This window comes from Nannospalax galili, unplaced genomic scaffold (assembly GCF_000622305.1).
Source record: "Nannospalax galili isolate Female #2095 unplaced genomic scaffold, S.galili_v1.0 scaffold351, whole genome shotgun sequence".
NCBI lineage: Eukaryota > Metazoa > Chordata > Mammalia > Rodentia > Spalacidae > Nannospalax > Nannospalax galili.
In genome coordinates, this window is record NW_008330327.1 from 2,876,108 (window position 1) to 2,888,109 (window position 12,002).

Consider the following 12,002-nt stretch of genomic DNA (forward strand, 5'->3'; position numbering starts at 1 on the left):
AGGCAATCTAATATGACAAATTCTTTTATGTATAAATGAATATTAAAATGCTAAATATGTAACAAATTCCTTTATGCAAAAAACATGAAAATTGGGACTGGAGAGATGGCTCAGTAGTTAAGAACACTGACTGTTTTTGCAGAAGACCTGGGTTTGAATCCCAGCACCCACACGGCAGCTAACAACAGTCTGTAACTCCAGTTCCAGGGGATCTGACACCCTCTTTGGTCCTCCGCGGGCATTGCAGGACACCAGTGCACTTACCTACATGCAGGCAATACACGTATACACAAAATAAATATAAATTTTTAAAAAGATCTTCATAGAGTTCAATGTGCTATAAAGTACCCAGGAAAACATCAAAGATTCTGGGACAAGATTTCTTATTTAATATCACTGAAATCACTGTTATACCGAAGACAGAAATATGAAGTCTTGTCTGTTCCTTTTTTCCCCCTGGGATCAAAGAGAAAAACCTGAAGATGGGAGAGGCGGAGACTACAGAATCATAGATACTGAGACAAGAGGCACAGGACAGAACAGTGGCACATGCTGGACCACAAGGCAGCCTTGGCTGGTGGTGGAAGTGAGGCATGGAGACAAATCCAGACCCACTGAGCCTTCAGGATAAAGTGTCCTAAAGAACCCGACATGAAAGCTTTGCTAGGAATTTATACAATTAAATGATTGTATACATGTTGCATTGTATACATGGAACCTAGGTACCATGGAAATCTGAGTATAAGCGGGAACAAGGTCCACCTTGATGGCTTCACCAGGAAGGTATGTCCAGGAAGAGTTAACTTTGGTTGGATCATTTACTTCCCCTTTTCAGATGCTGAGACACAGCCTCTTTGGAAACACTGTCCCTGTCCTCAGCAGTGACTGGAGAAAGGCACATTTCAAGTTTCACGCTCCTTTCTCTGACCTGGCTTTTGCTTTAGAAGTAGAAAAGGTAATAGCCAGTTCATGGGGTTTTTTTTTTTTTCAGTTCATAATTTTAAAAAATTCCTAATCTCGTCTTGCTTATCTGTTTCCTTCCTGTCAACATCCATGTTTATGCATGATTTGGTTACAATCATATGTAGAAATCCTAATGTCCTAGTTTGCTTTCCATTGCTGTGATGAAACATTCACCAAAACCAAGCTGGGTAGGAAGGGATTTATTTGGCTTATGTGTCCTGATCACAGTCCATCAGTGAGAGAAGCCAAGGCAGGAACTCAAACAGGGCAGGAACCTGGGGCAGACGCTGAAGCACAGACCACGGAGGAATGCTGCTTACTGGCTTGCTCCTCTGGTCTGTGCTCAGCCTGCTTTCTTATACAACTCAGGACCACCTGCCCAGGGGTGGCGCCGCGCACAGCGGGTTGGTCTGCCGGCATTACTCAACAATCAAGAAAATGCCTCACGCTCCTCTGGTCCGTGCTCAGCCTGCTTTCTTATACCACTCAGGACCACCTGCCCAGGGGTGGCGCCACGCACAGCGGGTTGGTCTGCCGGCATTACTCAACAATCAAGAAAATGCCTCACAGTCAGGCCTTCAGGCCAATCCAGTAGGAGAAATTCCCCCGTTCAGGATCCCTCTTCCCAGGTTGTCAAGGTGACAACTGACGCTGTCTAGCATCACATATACAATTTAAAATTTAACCGTAAATGATAAATGACTTTGAAAATTACCACATATTAAGCTATAACCAAGTTCCCATCTCCTTAGTCTCCCCAACCTCCCTTCTAAACTCCGGTTGTATTGTGCTCTCTCCAAGTGTTAAGCGTACCTAAAGATTCACAAAGCAGAAGGGAATCTAGAAATTCTTTCTGGCTTGTTTGAAATATCAATAATCCATGCCGTAACTCACTAGTCACACCTAAATTTCAGGAGCTAGCCAACTCTACTTTCTTACCTCCTACAAATATAAAGGTATGGTATGAAAGGATGAAGTGCTGGCAGGATGGAGGAGACTTTACTCTTCAGGCACCAGGCTAAGTAAGTACTCCATAGGAAGCTAGTCACTGTCGACTCTAGTTTAGGATGACACCCAGCTATAGCCCATAGGGAGTATGGGGGACACCCAGATGAGAAGTTGCAGAGAAAAGCAAATAACCACATCCATTTCCAAGAGTCCTCTCTTGTAATGTTGGCCCCAAAGATTCTACTAGAATGGTGCCCTAGTTTGCTTTCTGTTGCTGTGATAAAACACTGACCAAAATTAACTTAGGGAGGAAAGGGTTTATTTGGCTTATAGCTCACAGCCCATCATCAAGGGAGGCCAAGGCAGGAACTCAAGGCAGGAACATGCAGGCAGGAGCTGAAGCAGAGACATGGAGGAATGTTATTTACTAGCTTGCTTTGTCTGGCTTTGCTCAGCTTCCCTTCTGATACAGCCCAAACCCACCTGCTCAGGGATGGCACCACCCACAGTGGGCTCAGCCTTCCTACATCAATTAGCAATTAAAAAAAAATACTCCTCAGACATGCCCACAGACCAGTCTGATGGAGGAAATTCCTCTTCCCGGATGATTCTAATTTGTGCCAAGTTGACAAAAACTAATCAGCACAAATGGTAAAGCTGAGATCCAGCCTTCATATTTAACTGCTCATTTTACCCATTTCAGGGAGGTGCCCAAGGCATTCAAATGGCTATACAAGGATTTATCATCAAAAACTTGTTGTTCACTAGGAAGGGAAAAGACTCTGACTTTCACAGGTAAGGGACTGTGATCAGTACTCAAAAGGGTGACTTGACACCCAACACTTTTTTTTTGTCTTTTTGAGACAGGGTCTCCTTGTAGCCCCAGCTGTCCTTAGTTAAGGGGGCAGGTTTCTGTGCCTCCCACCCCAACCAGCCATCCCTTTGGGCCATCCACAGGCCATCATTTCTAGTCATTCCTGAGTAAAGAGACTCCAATATTTTAGAGAAAATTGAAAACTAGGAGTCACAAACAACAGGACCCAAAGTAGATGGGCCTGATAGTAGTATCGGTAGATAGTAGTATCTTTTACCCAAGATATGAGTAAACAGGATCTCAAATAAAACACATATCCATTTGCTATATAAGCACATAGCCTACCACCTGGCCTGTGGCCAATACTAAATAAATATGAAAGAGTTGCTGCTCTGGGAGACTTGTTCCACACAGCCTTCCTGAACCTCCCCAGTCACAAGTTCCCTCTCCCCCACTATAGCACTTGGTCTTTCTATCATTCTACCTTGTGCTAGAGTCTTGTAGTTTTTCTGTCTCATCAAAGAGCTCATTGAACTATATAAATCACGACTGAGCTCACCAGTGACCTTTGTCTTGTGCGATCACTGTTACATTTTGAGAGAATAACTAGAGGAAGGATTGCTCTCGTTTTCCAGAAAAGTTGGAGGTGCTCAAGGTACTCTGCTCAGTGTAAGGGGGAAGCAGGAGCTCGGGATGCAGATGACCTGAGCTCAAATCAGCACTCTCTCGTCGTAAAGGGGAGGGTCCAGAGCAGCTGTTAAACCTCTCTGTGCTTTGCTCCCCTTACCTCTAAAATAAGAGGAAGAATAGTCTGTGCCACCGTGTTGTATATTAAATGGTGTCCTATGTGTGGAGTACTCTGCCATCAGCGCTGGCTGAGTGACTGCAGATTTGTAAGCAGACCTCTATGATATACAAACTGTAATATGGTGGAAGGGCAGGATATGAAAATGGAAGGTACGAGCGCCCAAGGGAAAGGCACAGGAGTGCTATGTGGGAAAAAGGTTTGCAAAGTGAACTCTTAGGGGATGAAACTACAAGGATCATTTGGGGTTGAGCTTGAATATGCCTGTGTTAGTTGGCTAATGCATTCAGGATGACCCATTTTAGAGTTCAGGAACAGAAAACAGGGCTGTGCTGGTTGGGGAAGGAGTGCACCGAGTGAACCAACTGGTTGATGTTACTAAGATACAGTATCCCATGAGGACTCCAGTTATAGTCACTGCAGAGACCAGACCCCTCTGCAGCATTCTGACATTGCAGTCTGAAAAGGGAACCAATCAGGCATCCCCCATATTTGAAGGGAATGTAATACTCACTGGAGGCCAGGTTGTCCGTTGCAATGGTGTCTCCTGCGTTGCAGTTTATGTAACCTGAGCCAGCGGGAGCAGGAGCATGTGCTAGCTGCAGTGCTGGCTGATCTCCTCTGGGCAGCAGGAGCAGCTCAGAAGGCCACCATCTGTCTCATCACCAGAGATACTCACAGCACCTCAACTGTTGACCACTCCAGGAATGATTTCATTGAGAGGGTAAGTGCACTCCACCCATTCTGTTAAATACACAGCCAGTGACGCTTGAAGGTGCATGTGAGCAAAGCCCACTGTGCCCTGAGCATCTTCCAAAGAGCCAAGCACTAAGGGCCGGAAGTGACTGAAAGCGGCTGCCATGGTGAATTTCTCTTTGATTAAGAGTATCTTACTTCTGGGCTGGTGGGCTGCAATGTAGCTTAGCAGTACATGTGGAAAGTCCTGGGTTTGATCTGCAGCAATACACACACACACATACACATAAACCCCCACGACTGATACCATCATAAACTGCATTCCTATTTCCACTATCTTAAAGATAGCTAAACTCTATCAGGGGAACAAAAATCTGCTTATGGTCTTATTGTTCAAGATAATCCTATCGATCTAAAAGCAAGGGACACCACCGCTGTTGCCACCGGTTTACCGTGTCTGTTTTATGTGGCCTTGTGTTAGATAACGTGTCAGTTTTTAGCAATGTGGTTTTGTAACGAAACAAAAAAAAATTCCCTTGAGGTAATCACAGTGAAGTGATATTTCTTGGGGGAGTCTTTCATCTTCCGTTTAGTTTTTATCTTCTCCTTCTGATTTGTAGCTCCAGCTGTTTGAACTTTCAGAGAAAGAAGCTACTGAGAAATTCATCTATGATCATTTACGATGTGTAAGTGTTTAAATGCTGAGATAATTCCTTTCTGTTGAATTGATCTTGCAGGGATCGTCTTTCTTTTATAAAGCATATTTCTAATGATGCTTGTTAAGAAAACCAGGTCATTTTGAGGGCTAAGAAAGGGCGGAACAAGAGAAAGAGAAGCCTGCCTTTCCTTCCCCACAACTAGAAAGAGGCCGGATCACAGAGAGACCACTCATAAATGCCTCTTTTTCACTGGCTAATCAGTCCTAGAGAATAATGCTTTATAGACCATATACCAGGATTTCTTTTGTGGGAAGAGAAAATGTTAAAGCAGGCTTGCTTTATCTAATGGATTAAAAAAAAAAAATGGAAGAAAACTAAGCTGCCCAAAGACTATTCATACTGACTTCAAGTAAGTAACATTTGGCCTTAGAAAGGTGGTCCCCTTTCACCTCTTTTCGCCTCTTCTAAGGGTGCCTTCCACACAGTGTTCATTCTTCCCCACCCTGGGTGAGGAGGGGACAATGTAGTGGAAAATTATGGTAGAAAAATGGAAGGTGCTTTCAAAAGACTGTCTGAAGAGAAAAAAGTGAAAACTGATTTTCTGAAGAATCAGAAAGCTACAATATTATGTAGGCAGAAGACAATTAGCCAGCTAATCATGAAGCCATACTGCTATAGAGTACATGGGCAGGGGTGTGATTTATGGACCACGCACCTTGCAAAAGCAACACAGGCAGAAAACTTGGGCATGAGTACTTAGAGACATCCTTGCTAGATGGTCTCAGTTAAATTAATGCAGACAGGGTTGAGGTCGGAGGATCGGTATACACAGTCTTCCCCACCAGAGACTAAGAGCTGCGCTGGAATAGATAGTAAGGGCCCTAAGGAGAAGCGGAATCCACATGACAGGAGGACTAGATACGAGAGCCACCTGTGCCAAACCAACCCAAGTTGACCGACCGTGACCCCAGCCCCAGTCAGCAAGGGTTTGTTCCAGTTCCCCAGTGAGGGGGAGCTTGGTGGCACATAAGCTAAGCTCCTCTCAAGAGTATTCCCTCAGGTGGAGCTGCACATTGTAATCAACACTCCTTGATCAAACCTTACTTCCCATTGAAATGCGTCTGCTATCTATTGCATTCCACCTAGAAGTTTCAAGCTAGAGATCTGAGAAGTGCCTGAGAGCAGGAAGACTCCTCTGTCAGTGAATTGTGTCTCCTCAAAGGAAATACTGAGGTCCTAGCTTCCCGCCTTTTGCCTTACAAACACAGATTGAAGTGCCTGGGAATATGTCCTTCTTTGAAAACGGGGCATTCAAGTTCAGAAGAGGGCCTACTGGATGAGGGTGAGCTGGAATCCAGTGACTGGTGTTCTATAAATTTGCATACTGCTGCACAGGAAGAACGCCACGATCTAGCCAAAGCAGAGATGGGCCTACAAGCCAAGAAATGTGAAGGAAGAAAGCAAAGCCCTACTCTGTGTCTCCATTTCAGACTTCCAGGCTCCAGAACTGTGAGAAGATAGAAGTCTACTGTTTTAGGATATGCAAATTTCTGATAATGTGGAACAACAGCTCTAGAAAATCAATACACCTATCACCTATGATCTGCAGCACTAGCCCAAGTGTGTTACATTTCCTTCCATTTGAATCTGTGAATGTCAAAAGTAATCGGGAAATTCCACATTCAAATCCTGGAATTTCGCCTTGTCCCGGAAAATCTGGCTTGACACTGAGCTTTATACTCTCACATCTTCAGTTAACTGACAGGTAGGAGGCGGCAGCTAATCCCAACAGACAAGTTGTGACATGAGAGCCATGCCCTAGTGAATATGTTACTACACGGTAAAAGGGACTTTGTTGGTGTGATTAGGGACCTAAGATGAGGAGCTGACTCTGGGTGGTCTAATTAATCATAGGGTTACAATGGAGAGAGGGAGGGAGTTTGAGAGATGGTTGGGGCAAGTAGGTGGAGGGTCTTGAGTAAGAGATAAGGATAGATTCTAGAAGCTAGAAAAACCCAGTCTCTCTTAGAACCTCCTGATGAAACAGAAGTTTCTAGTCACTTCAGTTGTGGCTATTAAGAGCCATGCTAGGCTTAAACCTCCAAAACTGTTAGCTCACAACTCAGTGTTGGTTTAGCTACCAACTGTGTGGCAGTTACAGCAGCAATTGAGTAACTAATCCACAAATGCTTCTCAGTTTGCCTCAGTCTGCCTATCTCTCTCACACCCAGCGGAACACTCATTTGAATTCTTGTCTACCTCCTATGACACTGGAAATTGTCCTCCTGCCTGAAGGTTCTCCTTTCTGCTAGGTTACAGATAGCAATGTGGACCAATTAATCCATGAAAGGAGAGCAAAGTGCCTTACCAAAACCTTCCTGATTCAGCGCCTTCAAAAGAGGCTTTAACCCTGGGCACCTGGAAGGCCCGCAGTGGAGCTGTTTTGCAGCAAGGAGACTGACAGAGAGCTAAGAAAGAGCCAGCTTCTGAGAGGCCCTGCATTTTGTCAGTTTGGATGTGGGTCACAAATTACCTTTGAAAGTGCTAAGCAGGACAGCAGTCTTTCCAAACAGAGAGAGTGGGGAGAAGGGCCTTAATGGGCATAGAGTCTATGCTTTGGATCTAGAATGTTCCAAGAACCAAGATAGGTACTGTACATTAATTATTTCATCTAACCTTTGCAAAAAAATTCCAGGAAAATGTTATTTTTACTTTCAGTTGAAGATAAAACCAAAGGAGACTGAAATTCAAAGAAGCTAATGAGTAGAAAACTGTCTTTGAATACAAGTCTGTCAAGAACTTACAGCAGTGGTGTCAGCATGTGTAAGACCCATGCAGACTCAGTCAGACAAAACCCAGCAGAGAACTGGGGAAATGGCCGGTAGCAGGCCCCAGCCTTAGCCAAAGAACTATTGGCAGCTGATTACTGCTGGCTGAGGGAGAGCTGATCTTCTTTAAGGGAGAGACTCTACACAGGCTGACTAGACTCCAGTGGATGAACTTGCATTAAGGGACATCTGGGTACACAAACTTGACTGGATAGACCTTAAAACATATATGACAGAATGCATGAAATATGGGGGGGGGATGTACAGGGGACTGGATGGAGGAGGGGGTATAAAAATGATTAAGGTATTTTGCATGAAGTAAAAAAAAATTCAATACAATTGGGCTGGAGAGATGGCTCAGCGGTTAAGAGCACTGACTGCTCTTGAAGAGGACCCGGGTTCGATTCCCAGCACCCACATGGTGGCTACAAACCATCCTTAACTACAGTTCCAGGGGAATCCATAGCTCTCTTCTGACCTCTGCGGCATTGCATGACACGGGTGCACTCACATACATGCAGGCAATACACTCATACACATAGAATAAAAATAATAAACTATTTTTTAAAAATTCAATAAAAATATACATTGAAACACATAAACAAAACAAGAAAATACGACAAGAAAAGGAAGCAGAGACAGCCGCACTGTTCTAGTAGCTGGGAGGGATGAGGACATCACCCAGACCCAAGACTGAAGGTGTAGCCACAGGCTTGAGCTGTATCTGCAGGGTTTTCCTTGTTCTTCACAGTTCAAAGGGGAAGGAAGCCATGGTGTCCTCCTGTTCCTCTACAGCCTGATCTTCTCCAGAACATTTGAGAGGTAAATTCTACAGGTGTCTGTGTGGGAATTGTCTACAGGATTGGGAACACAAATGAGGACTAGGGTAGGAAAATGTTCTCCTCTCGTGTTAGGAACGGAAGAGTGAGATGTTTTATCCAGTGGCTGCTCTGTGACATGTCCTTTTCTTTACCTGGTTTGGCCGTGTGAATGGGCAAGGAGATGTCTTTTGTCAAGTATTTTTGTCAATGTGTTGTTATTTGGGGCCACAATAAAATACAGCATCAGATGTGTCGTTTTGTATCTGTGAGGTGCAAAGTCCTGTTCTTAGCACTACAGGACACAGAAATAAGAGAGAGAAGATGAGGCTCTGATCTCAGGCATGTTCTACTCCGGGAAAGACAGATACCACCTGACATGGCGAAAGTGGTATAAGAATAACGTGTCCTAGTGGATTCCAGAGGAAGGAAGATCCTGGAGGATGCAGTATGCAGAGGAAACTTCAAGAAAGAGGGAGGCTTCCTTCTGGGCTCTGAAAGGAAGGCACGCCTTTGAGAGTCAGAGGAAAAGAAAGAGGCCCCCAGGTGGGCAGAATTACAAGCCCTGAATCATTGTTCCTCAAATTTTTCTTTTAAATATGACTATCACCTTTAAAAACAATTTTTAAATTTATGCGTATGTGGCGTGTGTATTTGTGCATGGGCCTGTGCAAGTGAGTGAAGGCAGTCACGGAGGCCAAGAGTGTCAGATCACCTGGACCTTGAGTTACAGGCAGTTGTGAGCTGCCTGACTTGGGGGCTGGAAACCAGACTCAGCTCCTTTGGAAGAGCAGGAAGCGCTTGATTGAGCCATCTCTCCAGCCTCACCTATCACATTCTTATGGTGTTACCATTTGGTTAATAAATTTATTTGAATCAGCATTTATTCTGTTTCTAAGTACTAATATTCTGCCAATTCATATCCATTAATATTTTCTTCAACATTTATAAATAAGCCAATTATTTAAGTCGTTTGCTATGATAAAGATACAATGTGCTAGGATATGCCTTGGTGGAGCAGGCCTCTGAACACAGCCATTCAGAACAAGTTGAAGGTCTTCTTCCCAGGCTAGATGGTGAGTTTAAGTCCAGACAGGGCAACTTAGTAGGACTCTATCTCAAAATAGCAAAAAGAGGGCTAGGGAGCTGCCACAAAGGTGCTTGTCACCATACTGACCTGTGTTCCATCCCCGGAAACAACATGGTAGACAGAGAGAACCAATTCCCACAAGTTGTCCTTTGACCTCCAGCCTGGTCTTCATAGTGAGATCTGGGTCAGAAGGCGCTACAGGGAGACCCTGTCTCAAAAAGACCAAAAAAGTTAGATAAACATATCACTATAAATTGTGTGTGTGTGCTTAGGTTAGAACCCAACACTACAAATATTTGAGTCAAGCTCTACCACTGAGTTACAATACCCAACGGTTAAAGGTGTTTTATTTTTATTTTTTATTTTGAAGTATATTCTCACTAAGTTGCCCTGGCTGGTCTCAAAGCTTGGTTTATTAAAAATTTTAAATGCTAATAATATAGTACCTTATAAATACTACATTTGGGGGAACACTGTCCTGAGTTGTATCTGACATCACCAAGACACTCATCAATCTTGGTCCAAATGTTTAGGTGTCATTCACAGAACAACATGCTTTGTAGTCATCCCATGAATAAGTTCACTCAAGAGTACACACTGTTTCCATGTCAGTACTCATACCTTTCCCCAGTTGACCACAGAGCCAAGGGGTCACTTTATACAGTCAAGGGCACAACTAACCTCTGGCCTTTGTTCATTAAGTCACAGAGACTCTGGTGGTTTCCATTTGATAGTCTGGGTCAGCCCTGCCTTGAGATAGCACTCTCTGGAGTGGTCATGTGTCACCACTGTCAGCCAAATATCCCTGTCATGCAGGACAAGTAGCTTCTCTGGGAGCCCAGCACCTCCCAGAGCACACACGAAGACTCTTATATGAGCTGTCTGTGTCTTCTCCTTCCTCCCTCACCACTCCTCCATCACTTCTCCATGCAAAGTGTCACTTCCCCATCACCTCTGCATCCCTGGTCCTAGGAGACATCTCTGTAACATGTGGAGAACTGCAGGGCATGCGCAATGCCCATGTTGCTGCCTCCTCGTCTGGTATGATCATTGTTTCCGACCGGATGCTGATGGCTTCTCCCATTCTGTAGGCTGCAGAGTGACCTGGATATCACCACCACTCATCTCTTGCAACCCCATGCTGGAGGCATCCTGTGCAGACAGGTGGGTGAGAAGACGTCGCCTTTCTATTTTGGAATCTGAATCAGGCTTACTTTTTACATAAGCAATTCTCTCCTTCAGCAAAACCTGATCATGTGTTTGTAAGATGAACCGTTGCTGTCAAACTCCACCTTCTGTTTTCCACGGTCCTTTCTAGCTTACTTCTAAGAGGTTGGTATCCCCGAGATCCTAGAAACATTAGAAAATATCTTGACAAGACTCACCAGTGATCTCCAATATTTGAGAGAGGTGCCATAAAAACATTTTAGCTCGGTGCCTCACAAGTTGCAGCAATGGAAACCACATTTTTAAAAGAAATGTAAAGAGAAGCACAATGAAATGCCAGGAGGAGAAACATCTCAAGAAAAAGAAAAAAATCAGTAGGATATTGTTCTAACTCTACAAATGCGCAACACATAGATATTTTTTCCACAATTATGTTTGCATGGCTTCATTCTTTTCTGTAGAAATGGGCACCTTAAATGATTTTTCACCTTTTGGTGCTGGGGATCAAATTCAGGCCCTTGGGTATGGTGGGCAAGCACTCTACCACTGAGCTGTATCCCTGGCCCATTTTATGATTTTTTTTTTAAGAAAAAAAAATTGCATTTAATTGCTACCTAAAATGTAATATTTGTGAAATATACCATCTAGGCGGTTCTAAACCTGATTTTGACTGGGAGAGCAAGTCCAAATGTCTTCAATGGTTGTGAGAACGGAAAGTTTCAGGAAACGTTACATGGAGTCCTGACCCGCAGTGAAGTTGGCTATTTGCAGTGGAGTAAGGTTGCTTCTGAGGGTGTCCAACTCTCACAGGTGAGTGCGTTCTCTCAACCGTGCAACTAGAATGCCAATATTTTGACATTTTAAAAAGTCTCTGTAAGATAATTCAAAGCTGGGCTGGAAAGATGGCTCAGCACTTAAGAGCACTGGCTGCTCTTGGAAATAACCCAGGTTCAATTCCCAGTACCTGCATGGTGGCTAATAACCATCCATAACTCCAGTTCCAAGGGAACCTGACACTCTCTTCTGACCTCCATGGGCATTGCACAACATGGGTGCACTTACACACATGCAGGCAATACACTCATACACATAAAATAAAATAAATAAAATTAATTTAAATATATAATTCAAATCCGAGCCCTCTTTTCCCTTTGGTACCTTATAGTATACGTCCTTCACACTACACACACACACACACATATTCACGGACTAAA

At 44.0% G+C, this 12,002-nt stretch overlaps 1 protein-coding gene across 1 annotated transcript in view; it reads left to right on the forward strand.

Annotated features, from left to right (window-relative positions):
• The window catches only part of Mindy4b (MINDY family member 4B), a 42,651-nt gene that overhangs the window by 10,100 nt on the left and 20,549 nt on the right, over nt 1-12,002 (forward strand). Inside the window, exons 4-10 of the mRNA XM_029569410.1 lie at nt 836-955; nt 2,615-2,706; nt 4,089-4,254; nt 4,847-4,912; nt 8,465-8,535; nt 10,713-10,785; nt 11,437-11,598. Of these exons, the coding sequence (XP_029425270.1) occupies nt 836-955; nt 2,615-2,706; nt 4,089-4,254; nt 4,847-4,912; nt 8,465-8,535; nt 10,713-10,785; nt 11,437-11,598 (750 nt within the window). The remainder of the gene's footprint in view (nt 1-835; nt 956-2,614; nt 2,707-4,088; nt 4,255-4,846; nt 4,913-8,464; nt 8,536-10,712; nt 10,786-11,436; nt 11,599-12,002) is intronic.